Raw genomic sequence first — 17,226 nt, forward strand, 5'->3', positions numbered from 1 at the left:
CTGTAATTGCTTTCCAAAGGGGATTCTAACATGTACTCAGGTGGTTGAATACTTATTTAATCAAGATATATTAGTGTTTTATTTTTCATATATATGATTTTTTTTAAACAAATTTTTACAAATCTTCTTCCAATATCATAGTAAATGTGACAATTTAAAATGACAATTAAATCCAATTGAATCTTACTTTGTAGCACAACAAAATGTGGAAAAAGTAAAGGGGTGTGAATACTTTCTGATGTCACTGTACATTGCATTTTTTTGTCTCCCACCTGGTTCCATAGTACAACTCCATGGTTTTAGTAATTATCAATTGCCTCTATATGCTTTTCCATTTTTGCTTTATTTGCTATACATCCTTATTTGTTTTTTTCTAGACAGCATTTTCTTAATTGTGTAAATTATATTCATTACAAATGTCATTGCACATATCTATTGTCTCTGTTCAGAGATTCAAAACAATTGCCAATTACTACTATTCTGAGGTTTGATGCAGAATATAGCATTTGAGAGGTCTATTATGGTGACCTAATTTCATGACATCAAAAGCTACAGTACGGCATACATAACATTATGCTCGAGCGCAGTAGTGAACATATGCAGGACAGTTATTCATATTTTCTATAATTATTTATTTTTTCAGCCTTTTTTCTTTTTGTATAACATGACAATCGTGCTTTATCATATGACACCATTTAAACACATATCATGTTTATATTATGTTGTGCATTAGGCAGTGAGACAGTTCAAAATAAACAAAACAATGTGATTTTTTTTACTAGACATAGTTTCTATTTTTAATATAATCGTCAATATCTTCATTGTCATCATCATTTCGTATATTTCTGTAAGATATGTGCTTTAGTTTCTGTGATCAAAATGTTATTGCAGAAAACAGCAACTCTTTAGAATTTTTTTTTTCAACATTTAGACAATAACTTCCAATGTATTACAGACATTCACAGTTACATGTTTTACACGGTACAGTTTTACAACAAAGTTCCAGAGAAAACTGTGGTAGAGTAACTTTATACAAAATTCACAGGACATGAACTGTAGCCATTTCACATTTTCACTTGGTTGTTTTGCTTTTCAAAGTAAACATGTTTTGTTCGACCGGATGCTTTTCACTGCCGTATAGAAGCCATATAAGCCAACTAGCATTGTCTTAACAGGCCATGTCAAATGTCTGTGGAAATTAAAGCTTTGAGCTTTTTACTAGTAAAGCAAAGACAACGAAAAGAAAAAGAGAAACAGACCACTCTTCTATTGGCCTGCAACTATACATCTACATTTGTATTGCTGAATACAAATTGATCAAAGTATAATTGATCATTACACATAAAGTGAAATAAAAAGGAATATTTTTAAACATAGAGTTGGTCCAATATTGTTTGCTAGTGTACAAAGTGATATTCTGGAGATCTGCCCAGTCATGCAAACAGACTATGGCTTGGTATAAATTGGTTGATAACTGGCTTAAGGCCTTCTCTGTTCTCGTCTTAGATCTGCCAGGAGACATTTTGGAATTTTTCTTTGATGTTCCTGAGGAAAGCATGCAAAAAAAGGTAAACAGGATTGACTGTCAGCATCAATGGGATAGTCAATGTTTGTAAATCACTTTTCTATACCCTGTGCGTTTGCATTCATTTTTTTGTATGTTTTTGATACCCTGTGTTTCTCAAACCAAACACTACATGGCATAGATCGTTTTTGCTTTTGTCTGCCTACGATTTTGGTCCTCGGTCACAATATTTATAGTAGAAAACATATTAAAAATAATTCTAAAAATGTTTGTCACATAAAAGTTCTTTTTTTTACTAAAAAAAAAAAGGAAGATAAAATCACAGTCTCTCTCACACACAAAATCTTTTGCAACAGATATACTGGATAATTCCAGGGTTCATAGACTTTAAACTTCTTATTGGCATTGTGCTTCTTCATCAGAGTTCCCTCATTGCCATGTGGCCTGTAATCAGCCTCACAGAGTGCAAAGTTTTGTAAAGAGATGACTGTGTGAGGCTTAGTAAACAACCACGATAATTTGGCCCCTTGCACTCTCCCATGTTGACAATTTTGTTCACTTGTACTTCATCTCTACTATAGTCACACTGTATTTACTTGGTTCATGAAGATATTGAACAAATTGCTATTCTATTTTCAATAGTTGTTTTCTTTTCTCACAGTATTACACAGTTTGTTTACATATTTTTACTCAGATTACGGTAGTTTTTGTGAACACTAACAGTCTTTGATTTTAGAATTTTTAATGCATACCAATAAAAAGACATTAACGGGTTGGTTTTACAAATGCAGAAAAATTAAACATGATTTTAAAATCCGGTTTGATCAGATATTGCCCCTGGAGGTAGGTGAATCAATTAAAATCTTGGAAGTCCTTTGTAATGTTCGCCGACTACACAATCTCCATGAGGGTTTTGCCTTGTCTAGACATTTGCCTCAGCGTTGGTCAGGTTTGTTGAGCTCACTATGTTGGGTGGTGGGATGGCCGTCTCTTTTGCCGTTGGGCTAACCGGATTGGGTGGTGGGCTGGTAGGGCTGGTCGGGTTGGCTGGAGTGGCAGGGACAGTAGGGACAGTTGGAACGGTCGGACTAGTTGGGTTCACAGGGCTAGCCATAGCTGGAATGGCTGGAGGTGCTGGGTTGGCCGGGGCTGCAGCAACCGGGCTTGTAGCAGTTGGATTGGCAGGACTAACCGGGTTGGATGGACTAGTTGGGTTGGCCGCGTTAGAGGGACTAGCAATGTTGGTCTCGGCAACCACTGTCTCAGGTCCATTCTCCTGTGGCCGTCGGACCACTGCAGGAGGCTGGAACATTATCCGTAGGCGCTGAGAAAGAATCACAACAAAACAGTTAATTAAGTAACACAATGAATGCATCTCCAACATGTCCAGAGAGGAGAACCTGACTGAAATGATATATTTACTACTTAAATGACATGATAATAAACCATTTGGGTTACATATCAATCATCACCAAATTGCCTTTATTGTCTTGCTCTTAGAGAAAGGGGGGAACATTCCACATTTTTTAATTTAACAAGGCAAGTCAGTTCAGAGCAAATTCTTTTTTACAATGACAGTGGGTTAACTGCCTTGTTCAGGGGCAGAACGACAGATTCTTACCTTGTCAGCTCAGGGATTCAATCTTGCAACCTTTACGGTTACTGGCCCAATGCTCTAACCACTAGGCTACCTGCCGCCCCATATCCATAAATCATTATGTAGATTACCTCTTTCCAGGTGCCCTTGAGTCCGAGGTACATGTAGACCATGTATCCAGGGATGAGGACCATGGAGGACAGAGCCATGAGCCAGCCCACTCCCTGGCCCCAGGCAGGGAACACGTAGTTGTTCAAGGTGAGAGGAACCATTTGGACTGCACTGAACAAGAACACCCCCTGTGGGAGACATGGTACGATCCTTATTAATCCTGACACCACCTCTTCTCAGACACTTTCTTTCTCTGCCTCAAAATTGCTTGAGGCAGGTCATATTGATATGAAATGTTATTTTCGTTCATGTCATGGTACTGGATGTTCTATTGGATGTGTATGGTGTACTACTTACGGCCACGATGAGAGGGGTGAAACAAACCCAGCACAGCTTCCACCAGATACAGGGCTTGTAGCCAATCATCTCCTGGATGTTGTCATAGAATTTGTTCACACCTGCGAGACAAATGACTGTGTTATCAAAATATTCAAATTCAATTTCTTCCAATTTTCCACTGGTCTGCCATGAATTGTAATGAGGGAGGAGAGCTGGTGTAGTGTAGGACATGTGAGCAGCATTGATGTCCCTGAGGGTCAACAGGGTTTGAAGGTGGACTAATGTCTCTGGACAAGTGGGAGTTTATTTGATCATTCAACCTTCAGATTTAACTAGTGTGTCTGGTTCATTCATTGCTCATCGCCTCTTGCCTGAGCGCACATCACTGTAACAAGTCATTTCGTAATGCTGAAATAGGGGGTTTCTGATGCATACCGTTCACTGCAATAACGTATCTACTGTACTATGTGTTTTTGACGTTGTCTAGAGACTCTACCCACCATAGAACCAGGATATGGAGATGCACTCGAAGAAGACCAGGAAGAGGAGACACATCCCACTGGCAGAGTAGTAGTCGAAGAGTTTGAACACGTACAGGCCTCCCTAGTGACACAACACAGAAGGGTGAGTCTTACTACGGTGAGAGACCACATGGTCTGTGGTCTTTAGATTATATTCATATCCTCATCTCAGAGGGAAAGATGGTGGTTGGGATTCATTTTCAACTCGAAACAAATCTGTTATTTTTTTATATAAAATTAGACAGCGATGGTGCTAACCAATGTAATTCAAATGTTTAACTAAATTGAGCTTGGAGGTTTTGTAGTTCAATCTGATGGTTGACTAATGATGAGAAAGAGAGAGCGAGAGAGAGAGCATGGAGGTTTTGTAGTTCAGAAAGAGAGAGAGAGAGTGTGTTGTACCTGTGTGATGTTGGATAGGCCGATCAGGTACGATACCAGGCAGACAGCAGCGATGAAGAGCTCTCTCCTGCCCCTCAGTGCCCTGGGAAACTCATCCACCAGAGCTGTGATAAAGCCCTCTACCGTGCAGAACTACCCACACAGACACACACACACACACACACACACACAAAGGGGGTGGATGCTCAGTCACAAAGGGGAGAGATTTACAGTATTTTGCTTAGTATCTATGTAATGAAGCACTTACAGTGGAACTAACAGCATTTTAACTACTTTTCAGATATGAAACAAGCAGACAATCAAAATATCATTCAAAAATATAAAATTCCCAGTTTATGCTACAAAACCAACTTCATAAGAGGTTTTAAAAATAGGTTATATTTGACTCAGCATTCCATGATGTACACTAAGGCATTGTTGGCAGAATAGACGGATGCAGTTCAATGCATGATTAATATAAATCACCAATACATTTCTTGGTAGTCCAAGAAATATTGTAAATCACAGCTGGCTTGGTACATTGTTTGCTGCCTCCATTCAGGATGCACTGTTTCAGTTTAAATTACTCTATATTTTGGACAAAAACAGACAACTGTAACTAAGGCTGGGAATTTCAATACCATCAAACTAGCAAGGGCAATGATCACAAGTCAGACATGCCAGCAACAAACGCTGACACCACACATCCAAGTATATTGGACCAAATTATGAAAGACAAGAATTGTACTTTTAAATTCCGTAAAGTCGCGTGGAAGAGGTGAAAAAATTATTGTTGTCTATCAACAATGAGAAACCACCAACTGACAATCTAGATGGAAAATGACTGAGGATAATAGCAGACGATATTACCACATCTTCAATTTAAGCCTACTAGAAAGTGTGTGCCCTCAGGCCTGGATGGAAGCTAAAAGTCATTCCGCTACCAAAGAATAGTTAAGCCCCCTTTACTGGCTTAAATAGCCAACCAATCAAACTTCTGGAAAAAAATGAGTTTGACCAGATACAATGCTATTTCACAGTAAGCAAATTGACAACAGAATTTCAGCATGCTTATAGGTAGGAACACTCAACAAAAACAGCACTTACACAAATGACTGATGATTGGCTCAGAGAAACTGATGATAAAATGATTGTGGGGGGTGTTTTGTTAGACTTCAGTGCAGCTTCTGACATTATTGATCATAGTCTGCTGCTGGAAAAACGTAAGTGTTTATGGCTTTACACTCCTTGCTATAATGTGGATAAAAAGTTACTCGTCTAACAGAACACAGAGGGTGTTCTTCAATGGAAGCCTTTCAAATATAATCCAGTTAGAATCAGGAATTCACCAGGGTAGCTGTTTAGGCCCCTTGCTGTTTTCAATTTTTACTAACGGCATGCCACTGACTTTGAGTAAAGCCAGAGTTTCTATGTATGCGGATGACTCAACACTATACACGTCAGCTACTACAGCGACTGAAATAACTGCAATACTCAACAAAGAGCTGCAGTTAGTTTCAGAGTGGGTGGCAAGGAATAAGTTAGCCCTAAATATTTCTAAAACTAAAAACATTGTATTTGGAACAAAACATTCACTAAACCCTAAACCTCACTAAATCTTGTAATAAATAATGTGTAAATTGAGCAAGTTGTGATGACTAAACTGCTTGGAGTAACACTAGATTGTAAACTGTTGTGGTTAAAACATATTGATACAGCAGTAGCTAAGATGGGGAGAAGTCTGTCTATAATACTGCGATGCTCTGCCTTCTTAACAACACTATCAACAAGGCAGCTCCTACAGGCCCTAGTTTTGTCACACCTTGACTACTGTTCAGTCGTGTGGCCAGGTGCCACAAAAAAAGGACTTAGGAAAATTGCAATTGGCTCTGAACAGGGCAGCAGGCTGGCCCTTGGATGTACACAGAGAGCTAATATTAATAATATGCATGTCAATCTCTCCTGGCTGAAAGTGGAGGAGAGATCGACTTCATCACCACTGTTATTTATGAGAGGTGCTGAACATGCTGAATGCGCAGAGCTGTCTGTCCAAACTACTGGCACACAGCTCGGACACCCATGCATAACCTACAAGACATGCCACAAGAGTTCTCTTCACATTCCCCAAGTTCAGAACAGACTATGGGTGGAACACAGTACTACATAGAGCCATGACTACATGGAACTCTATTCCACATCAAGTAACTGACGCACACATTCAAATTAGATGAAAGAAAAAACAGATAAAAAAACACCTTATGGAACAGCGAGGACTGTGAAGCAACACAAATATTGGCACACACACACGCGCACACACACACACACATACACACAATAACATACGCACTATATATACACATAGATTTAGTACTGTAGATATGTGGTAGTGGTGGAGTACGGGCCTGAGGGCACACAGTGTGTTGGGATGTCTGTGAATTTATTGCCTTAATTTTGCTGGACCCCAGGAAGAGTAGCTGCTGCTTTGTATACAAATACAAAAACAAATAATGTGGCTAATAGGATAGCGTATCTATTTATGTAGCAAGCTAAAAACATGGAGCCTAACATTAACTAGCTAGCTGCTAAGAGGATGTCATGTCATGTCATTGGAGGAGTGGGTGAGTGACTGACTTTTTCCCCTCATATAATTTTTGGTGGTTATACACAGTTAGAGATGTGTTTTGCTTAGCTAGCAAGAACGTGAACAACTGTTATCCAGTTAGCATATATTTTGCGTTCACAAATTCACTCTGGCTACCTACTCCGATTTCAAAACACTCTCGGTCTGAGTGTGCCATAGCGTAAAATAACTGATGAATTTACAAACATGAAAACCCGCTGAATTTGACCGGTGTCAGTAAATGTAGGCTAAAAAAAGTTATAGTTAGTCACTAGATAACATGTGAACAACCTAACCAGCTCTGCTAGGGCGAGTAAAATGGTCAGGGTGAGATGTTTTCTCATTTGGGTCTCAAAGTAGGTAGCAAGCAAGCTAGCCGACTTTAGCCAGTTAGCTTGGATGATAGGTTGCAAGCAAGCTACAGAAGGACAAGTAGGCTACAATTCCCCATCATGTTTCAGTGCAATTTTGACGGTCACCTAACTGAAAAAGTTTGAGAGGGTTTATCTAATGTTCCTTAGTTACATTTTAGCTCATCTTGCTCTGGCTAGCATTAGTTGTTGATCTTGTCGTTGTTGATGTGCGCTTAACTGAGGGGAGAGAGAGCCTATCTTTTCATAGTCGCTTGATCAATAGGACTGTAAAGTTCGCAAATGTAAGAGGACTCCTGTGGTATTGACATATTTGCAGAGATCCATTCAGGTATATTTTGTGGCTTTTGGCGAATGCATTCTAATGATCTAAAGTCACGTTTTTGCAACTGCCTGTTAACACACATTCCAGTTCATAGCGAACGATGGCAAGTGTGCATGGCAAATGGCTTGTTTGCATAAAGGCCTACTGTAGCTATGGTCTGCGTAGACTCCGGTCCTGGACGAGCCAGATGTTTTTATTCGGTTTTATTTAATGCAGTGTCTATTAATTGTCCAGAACGCACGGCCGCTTTCCCGCTCTATATTGCTATAGAATTTTCACAAATTCCCAAACATTCTAAGAATTTATGAAAACATAAAAATAACATATCTAAGTGGTCGCTTGTCATAATTTTTTTTTTTTTTAAGTGTCATATTCCTCCTGGGGGTGTATATGAACAGATTTTAATAATATTTAATATTGCTAAAATGCTGTCAATTTCACTTGAATGTTTATAGTATCATTGATAGTCTTGCTCCTGTTTGTATTTTCATGTTTTATCAACTGCATAATTTGGTAAATTAGTATTTCTATGAAATAAAAACTTCAAAGGACCAAAAAAATTAAGCACCTACAATTATCTGGACATGGATCCCTTGAAGCATAGTATCATTGTTGTACTTTAATTTTACCCAATGGGTAAACATACATTATTTTTTATTTAGAACATTGTTGTTCATGTAGTAGTATGATAACCATGTAACAGTTGTAACTAATAACCAAGATTATGGACATTGATGGATTATATTGAATGAATTAAGACAATGGAAAGCCATACAATATGATAACCAGCAGGTTATCGAGAACTACCTAAATAAACAGTTAAAAACAACCACTGTTATAGCTTTTTTTTAATACTAGAGACCTCATTTTGGCAGTCACCTTAGAAATATAACTCCAACATGCAAAATAGCCATTTCCCTTGCAGTATGAATATTTACAATTCCATATGAAGAAAAGGTTAGTCACAAAAAAGAGCACTAGTATGTCAACTTGGGATTTATCTGTTCCATATAAAGATGAGTAGCAGAATTTAGTATCATTGCTAGCAGACTCAGTGGCCTTGCGGTAACCCAAATATCATACACAAGCTAAATTCATGACAACAGAGCACCAGGGGGCCAAGAGAGAGGTGACATAGTTGTATTAAAAAGGGTTGACAGTAAAAGTCTAGGCTCATCTGTATCTGTCCATTAGCTAAAAAAAACTGAAATGAGCTTCTCATGTGGATAGACCAGGGAAAAACAGCTGGATATGTACCTGTGCTTACATATTTAGGTCAGACTAGCCTGGTCCTAGACCTATAGGTGCTTTAGCTAACTCCCCTGACATGGCATGGCAATGATACTGAGAGGATTGGGCTAAAGCACCAAGAGATTGCAGAGCAGCCTATGAAAACAGCCTTACCTGACTGTCAATCCCCAGCATCAGCAGCATGGAGAAGAACAAGATAGCCCAGAGAGGGGAGACAGGCAGCTGGGTCACAGCCTCAGGGTAGGCCAGGAAAGCCAGGCCTGGACCTGCATACCAAACACACAACACAACACATTGGCTCACAGTTTCTTAGGGCTGTGTTTGTCTGTGTGGATTGAGGTGAATTATTAGACTTAGATTGCTGCGAGCAGAAGTCAGAATAGACAGCCCCTATTGTGCGCTGATGGTGCAATTACAGAGGGAGCATTGGGTTTACCTGAAGCTGCAACTTCTTCTATGGGCCTCTTAGTCACGTTCGCCATGAAGCCCACAATAGAGAAGATGACAAAGCCAGCAAACATGCTGGTGAAGGAGTTGATGCAGCAAACTATGATAGAGTCTCTGTGGAAAGGAAACATGAAAACGTCCTGTTGTCAGAGCTTATGGTGATCTGTCATCTCTTCTGTAGCATCATCATGGATTCCTAAAAAGGCCTTTCTCAGGAGAGAGAGCTTATTCCTTATTATTGCTGAGTTGAAAACATATCCCTGCTTAATAATATATTGGTGTTGGCCACAAAAGGTGTGCAATGAGATAGTAAAACAAAGTGAAATGTGTTTTTGTGCAACATTCCAATGGGGAACAATGTTCCTTTATCCAAAGAGGTTTCATATCACAGTAATACTTATACATGAAATAATGCAATGCCCATTTTTAATGGATACCAAGCTCCTATTTGCAAAGAAGAGTTTTCCAAAAATCAACCCTTATTTACAAACCAATTTGCATGATATAATGTTTGGTCTATAGCGAAATAATATTGGGCCGCTAATAAGCAACAACAAGTAACAACAAGTAAACAAGTACATTGAAATAAATGCAAGTTGAGGCTGCATAATTATATAACTGATGAGAAATTTGTGGGACATAGGACCAAGGATGGACTGTTTGGGGAGGATGTGAAATCTTTGCCTAATTTTCTTTTATTTATGCGATGCACATCCAAAGCTGTATGAAGGGCCCCATACTAGACTGAATCACTGTATTGATTATAATAACGTTAATCTAGGCTTCTCATTGTAAATGGCTAATAGTAAGGTCCACATATACTGTTGAGGCAGAGGTAGGCAACTAGATTCAGCCGTGGGATGATTTTTTGTCGGAGCGGATGGTCAGGGGGCTGGAACAAAATAATCTGTACACTGGAAATTGACCAGAAATAGATTGTATTTGAAAATACTAATAATTTCATACCTTGATTCCATTGAGACACGATCACATATGTCTCTTTTGTTTTGCGGGAGTACTTGGGAACAGATCTCCTCAATTAAACAACATTTTAGCTGAATTTCTGGTGATTTTATCATTTTTTGACCCAAAACTAAAATACTACTTTATATTGCCGACCCCTGCGTTAAGGTATACTGGTCTAAGTGTTGCCTTTTCAAGTCTTGCCTCATACATTATCTTTCCATTTAATAGAAGCCTACCTCCATCTTACCTGTAAACATTATTATTAAAAGGGTTATAGCTCCCAAGAGCTATCAGTGAGCCCAGTCCCAAACCGTAGGAGAAAAATATCTGAGTGGCAGCATCCAGCCATACCTGACAAGGGGAAATAACCATTTAGCCGTTTGACAAAGGAGGCTGAAAAATGGTTGATTCACATGCCAGTATTTATCTTACATAGAATGGTAAGTTCATTCATTACCTCAGATTCTTTTAGTTTTTCAAAGTTAGGGGTGATATAGAAGAGAATGCCATCCATAGCTCCAGGTAGAGTCACTCCACGGCAGAACAGAATGAATAGCATGAAATAGGGATACGTGGCCGAGAAGTACACAACCTAGAAAATGTAATCAACGAGTCACCATCAGCAGCAAAGGAATGCACGTTAAAACTGTTAACCATCGAGTTAATACATTTGCAATTCAGTCTCTGCTTCAACAAAGGCCTATTCACTAGAGAGGAAAACCAATGGATTTCTTGTCCTCCAAACTCTCATACAGAGAACAGCAAAAAATAAGAAAATAAATCAACAGAAATCTAGTAAAGAAATTAATTGAAGCTTCAATTGGATTCGACACCATCTCTTTATGCTTACATGAAACCCCTTATGAGATTTTAGAGCAAAAAACGTAGGTGGGTGGAGCATTTTGCCACCACAACAAATGTTATTTGCTATGGTCACATGACACATTAGATTTCCGAAATGTAGCACCAATAGGGAGTGAACTGGCTCCAACTGAGGGGGAGAGGAAAGGACAAAACCAGATTTTAGAGGGCTTGTTGCTCTCCCTCCTATCATCAATGAGAGGAGGCACCATGAGCCTGAACATGATTACTGAATGTTTGATGTATCTCCTCCCATTCTAAAATCAATCTGGACAATAGTCAGTGCAATATAAATGATTAATGAAGGTGATATGACTCTGATCGACAACACTGTTTTTGACAGCTGCAGTTGTTTTTAATCTTCAATTGTATCTGTAATTTGTGACACTTTGTCGTTTGTGTCTTTTTTGTATTTTTCTGTAATATGTTATGCACCTGCTGTCATTTCCATGTTTTGCCTTCGTACCAGGTCTCCCTCGCAAAATAGGCTTTTAACCTCAATGGGTATTATCTGGTTAAATAAAGGTAAAAAATAAATAATACATGACAACGATTCATATTGCATCACTGTCACACATTGGCAGCCAGAGAGCTTTTACATACACCTAGATCTGCCTTGCGAAACCAGTCTCTTACCTTGCCAGTCCAGCTCACCCCTTTCCAGATACAGAAGTAAACCAGGACCCAAGCGATGGCCAGTGTTATTGCCAGTGGCGCTCGGATCTGCCCTGGTTTTTCCAAGCCATCGGTCATTTGATGCATGTTGCGCCTATAAGCAACAATAAGACTATTATACACACTGGGAGAATGCTTTGCAGCAAAAGGACATTCCTTTTACACTCCTCAAGCAGGCATGCAGGGTACTGTAACGCTGTGCTGAAGCAACAAAAAAAAAACAAGCAGTCAATGTCTTACTCCCAAAACTCCATCACCGCGCTGGTAAGATTGGTGTTATCAACAATACTGTAGTTTGAGTAACATTTTTCTGTGTTCCATGAGTTGCCACATGAGCTCCATGGAAGTTCCTGAAAAACAAGAAGGATAATGCCTGTTTTCCTCCTTGACACAACGAGAGATCTCACATGATATCAAGGATGTTTACAATCCCCAGTGAGAAATACTTGTTTGTCTCATCCCCATGTGGCTTATAGGAAGTAAAATGGCGGTACTTACAGAGGTAAATGAGTTGTAGAGATAGTATATGGCCCAGGCAATGATGACAATGTAATAAATGTTAAGCCAGAAGGACAGGACAGCTGCTGCAAGGCCAACACCTATGAGATGGAAATTGATGACATGTTTGTGCATGCTCCTAATGCTCCAGCATATTCAGGGAGAATTACAGCAGAACTCTCTATCTTTTCTGGTTATGGCCGTGATTAGCCTACCACACAATAAAGATTGAATGCACAAGTGGGCCAGCTGACAATTAGGAATTTGATTTAAAATACCCCCAAAAATGACAGTAGAAGATACAGAAAGAGCATTGCACGAGTAGAATTTATACCTTTGAACACGGGAGCCAGTTTCCAGACTCCAAGCCCACCAATTGAAGTGTATTGACCAAGAGCGGTCTCAAGCAGGAACAGCGGCATCCCAGCGAATATGAGTGTCAAAAAATAGGGGATCAAGAAGGCTCCTGCATAGACACAAGTAAATCAATCCAAATATAAATGTCAGAATAAAACCACACATATGCAATGGAATGTTACTTACAGCCCACTGTAGAAGCTAATTGGAATCATTCAATTAGGATAAGAATAATGCATGTCTGCGCTCTTACACGAGGGACATATTCACTCTTCATTTCACATAATAATTAGAGTGCTCGAAATGGACGAAGCACTTACTGAGTAGGGAAATGAACTTACGTTATATGACTTTTTAAAATCGTGTTTACCTCCACCGTTTTTTCCACAGAGATATGGAAATCTCCATACGTTTCCGAGTCCAATTGCATAACCTACACACGACAGAAGGAAATCGAATCTCCCTCCCCAGGTTTCTCTTTCGGGAAGATCCTTTTTTGTCTTGTCGCTTTTCACGTCCAGTGACTTGGGTTTGTCATTAGTTGCCACTTCGTTAAGTTCTGTTACTTGTCCATCCGTTTTGGTGCCGTTCGTCGCCATATCTTTCGATTTGTAGTGGTCCTGGCCTTGGGACGCGAAGCTTCAGCACCAGTCCACACAGACAGCAGTTTCGCGGTTTTTGACCAAAACCTTTGAACCAAATGTCTGGAAGCAGGTGACCGCTATGGGGACACGGCTCGTCAGTTGCCGTTAACCTGGAATCGGTGAATAGAGTAATTGGTCGGTTTTTGAGAGCCCACTCAAATTGGAAAATGTATTAGACAACATGGTGACATTTACAATTGATTAGCACCAGAATGAGAATGTCATTTTTGAACGAATCCAATGCCATTTACAGGCATTGTATGGAGCTTGACTGTTCAAGCTATTTGTAAGCTACTTAATTTAAAAAGCATTTTTAAAGTCAGATGTTTTCCATCGACTCCACTCAAGACACTAATAACCGTCTCACCAAATACATGCAATGCAGAGTCTGAGACACAACAATGCCATAAAAAAACAATGATGGCACATCAATGATGGCACAGGAGTTTTTTCCCCATAAAGCAACGCAGACGATTGGGATGTGCGTAGATTGATTAGGGTACAGTCTACTTCTCCCCCCCCCCCCCCCCCCCCCCCAATAATCTTACAAATCAACACAATTTGCAATTGAAATACAGTCAGTTATCGAGTAGGCCTATGCACATCACCGAATGCATGATTATTTGCAATGACACAAACTTTCTGCCGTTGTTTAATAAGAATCCAAGCCATCCAGCTCACGCGCAAAAAAAACAACACTCGAGAATGACATATGCAGATCCAATATGAGAGAGCAACGATTACACCGTGCAATTGACACGTGCAGATACGCTTACTAATTACCTATGCACTGGTTTTAGTGGACAGGAAAACCAACAGCAATGTCTCAACCAAACTGGATCACAATTGCATTGGAGACAAAGGAATGCCCAAAGCATAACGCTTTACGCACCAGGCTGCACAAATAGTATTCCATTCTAGTCGATGATTAGAAAACCAAACGCACTTCTATATGGCAAAACATGTCCACAGTTTTATAAACCATTCAATTAGCCAGGAGTGCCACATGCTGTATTTAATTGGCTATAAGACATGGTCTAAAGTCACCGTCATTGTCACTTACAATGAACAAGTCACGCATTTGTAATTCACACACACGCCAAATAACTCAATTTACTTACAATAAAGCTGTGCTCTCTGCCACCGACGATGTGCTGCCTGCCACAAATCTCGAAACGAGGTATCCGTAGATTCCCCCTGAAGTTGTAAACTTCCAGTTTTACTTGGAACATAAAGATATAGTCTTTCCATTAAAAGACTTGGAACAAGCGCCAAAAGTGTCTTAGAGGAGAGCGCGCACGTACCCCGCTGCAGGGAGCTGTCCAGCGGCTAGGTGCTGACGAGGTGGCTGAATCAACACGAGAAGCAGCCGCTTCGCCTTGTGCAACTGTCTAACATCAACAACCAGGAACGTTCAGGGAGCGCAATTCTCAACTCCCATCTACATAGCGTCAATGTCATCTGAAAGTCGCCCCCCTCCTCCTCCGTGTAGTCTACACATCCACTACTGACATCGCACTGCATGTTTTCTCAATATTTCATGATTTTTTAACGTGTTTTCACTGTTTGGGAAATCCTGAGTAGTTCTAAAGCAGGGGTAAGACATTAAGGGAACACGAGTTTCTCCGATGATAGGCTATCACACATTTGTAGAGGGGGTCATCAACCTATTGGCCACCTTATTTTACACTATAATAAGATGATATAGTTTTCTCCCCAACTTGAACACACGTATGTGTAGCACTGTTTTTCCCCTCCTCGACCTGTCACGGTCTTCAAATTAAGGAAAAATTCTAAACACCTCATTCCCAGCCAGCCCCAAGACCCCAAATATGTCATCTAATACACCCCAACCCTCCTCAAATCAAATGTAATCTCTGGGTGTTAAATGCAAGCATATCGAGGGCAGTCAATGCACGATTAACAATTCTAAACTGGCATAATTTGGAAGGTGAGGCCAGTTGGTGGCTGTCTGCTTTCTGGCAAGTGTGATAAGGGAGCCTGTCAATAAAGGGAGGGGGCACTGGCTGATTGTCTAACTCTGCCTGTAATCGTCTTTTAGCCTACCGTCTCCAGAAATGAAAAGGCTGATGTGAGAGGAATAAACTCACCCAATGGAGAATAATTGAACTCACAAATTCAAATAAATATGTTGCTTCAAGCCGTAGAATTCAAGCTGCAAGAGATTTTACAGATGGGGTTGTCCTAAAAGGGAATACATGCAAGCCTAACGGAGTGTTAGCTGAATTCTTTTGTTTTGAAATGTTTTGTTGTAATTTTGTCTCTCTCGAGAAACCAGACAAATGCAAGGCAAAAAGAAAGCAACATTACCCTCTATGGACTTCTAAAAAAAAAAAAAAAGTTTTGACTTCAGTGGTAAGTATATGACAATATTATCTGACTTTGATGCAGGGTAAAAAACTGTATTGAAAGTATTCTGAAATAAGAATAATTTTTTTCATCATACATAGATAAAGTACGTTTTTTTTAATAGATGTTGTTTTCCATATCAGGTCAGTGACAAAAGTTTTTTTTTGGGGGGGGGGGGGGGGGGGGATTTACACTGTATAATTGATGACATAGCTAGCTATATCTTATTACAACTCCGTTGAAGCATACCAGGTCTAAGTATTTTTTTTTTTACCAAGCAGTTTTGTTGTGAATTATTGCTATGGCATTGCTTACAACATATTTTTTTACCAAACAAAGAAGCAATATTTGACACTTTGTTATTTTATTTTGTCATAATACCACCTCGAATAGCTTAAAATGTCTATATTTTATCCATACTCAAAAATTGTGAGAGACACATTTGTGAGACACTTGATTTTGAGATACATTTGACTCATTTTACTTAGTTGTGTAAAGTGTGGTGAATGGAAATTACAGTCCATTCCTAGAAGTGAGTTCCCAGTTAATATCAGGGGCATTTTGGCAGTAGAGTACAGTACAGTGTGAATGTTCCCATCCTACTCAGACAGTGAGAGCAGAGCGGCTGAGAGGGCAGCAGATGGTAAACCAATGAGGGGTGAACTAACCCACTAAATGATATCACATTAAATGCAGCATTTAAAATCCCATCTGGGTTGCCATCCCTCTGAACATGGAGTTTTAAACATGACACATATCTACACACCTGCTGATGCAACACAGAGACAAGTTTGCCGCTGGTGACACTGGTGTCACGCCTGCTCTCTCTGCTGGTCTCTGAACCCATTGGCTTTTCGTAGCTCTGAACTCCATGGGTTTCATTCTCTGAACCCTGAGCAATCCCCTTTCACTAGGCTGCATGGCTGTGTGGTTCCACTCCATGAATCCCCCTGTATGTTCCATTAGCTGAAGATTATGCAGTGCCCTCACATGTACTGGCTTTATAGCGTTTCATGTGATCATCTTCGGTGATTGATCACTACCAACATCATGAGGTCTTCTGTGTCTTTCTAGCTCACGGAGAATTCCAAATGACAAGTCTGTGAACAGTGTGTGACCGGTCAATTGCAATGGAAGGAATGTGCGAAACTAACATGTTCCTTTATTGCTTACAGATATCTTCAATTCTTATCTTTTCCATTCTATAATGTATCCATATTGGGATAGTAATTGCATTTTGCAGCAAGCAAATACACACTATATCTTACAATTTGAGTTAAATATTGGAATTGATTTGAAAATGGAATTGTGGAAAATAAGTTGATGATCTAATGGCAAAAAAATGAAATAATTCCCAGATGGTATTT

General features: G+C 39.7%; 1 protein-coding gene across 2 annotated transcripts; it reads right to left on the reverse strand.

Moving 5' to 3' along the window:
* Positions 1–611: 611 nt before the first annotated feature.
* Positions 612–15,470, reverse strand: LOC110531998 (sodium- and chloride-dependent GABA transporter 1). Of its 2 annotated transcripts, none has more exons than XM_021615563.3 (15): positions 14,611–15,470; positions 13,216–13,599; positions 12,823–12,954; positions 12,489–12,589; positions 12,231–12,340; positions 11,952–12,084; positions 10,912–11,046; positions 10,702–10,805; positions 9,478–9,602; positions 9,195–9,307; positions 4,496–4,627; positions 4,073–4,175; positions 3,591–3,691; positions 3,254–3,421; positions 612–2,849 (listed from the first exon to the last, which is right to left on the reverse strand). In XM_021615563.3, exons 2-15 carry the CDS (start codon positions 13,442–13,444, stop codon positions 2,448–2,450), a joined length of 2,088 nt encoding a protein of 695 aa, XP_021471238.1. In that variant the 5' UTR covers positions 13,445–13,599; positions 14,611–15,470; the 3' UTR covers positions 612–2,447. The 2 variants fall into 2 exon arrangements, with proteins under 2 accessions (XP_021471238.1, XP_090040363.1); XM_090184237.1 differs by having other exon boundaries at positions 14,794–15,011.
* Positions 15,471–17,226: the final 1,756 nt, after the last annotated feature.

The sequence above is a fragment of the Oncorhynchus mykiss genome, chromosome 9 (assembly GCF_057628025.1).
Source record: "Oncorhynchus mykiss isolate SJ-2025 chromosome 9, ASM5762802v1, whole genome shotgun sequence".
NCBI lineage: Eukaryota > Metazoa > Chordata > Actinopteri > Salmoniformes > Salmonidae > Oncorhynchus > Oncorhynchus mykiss.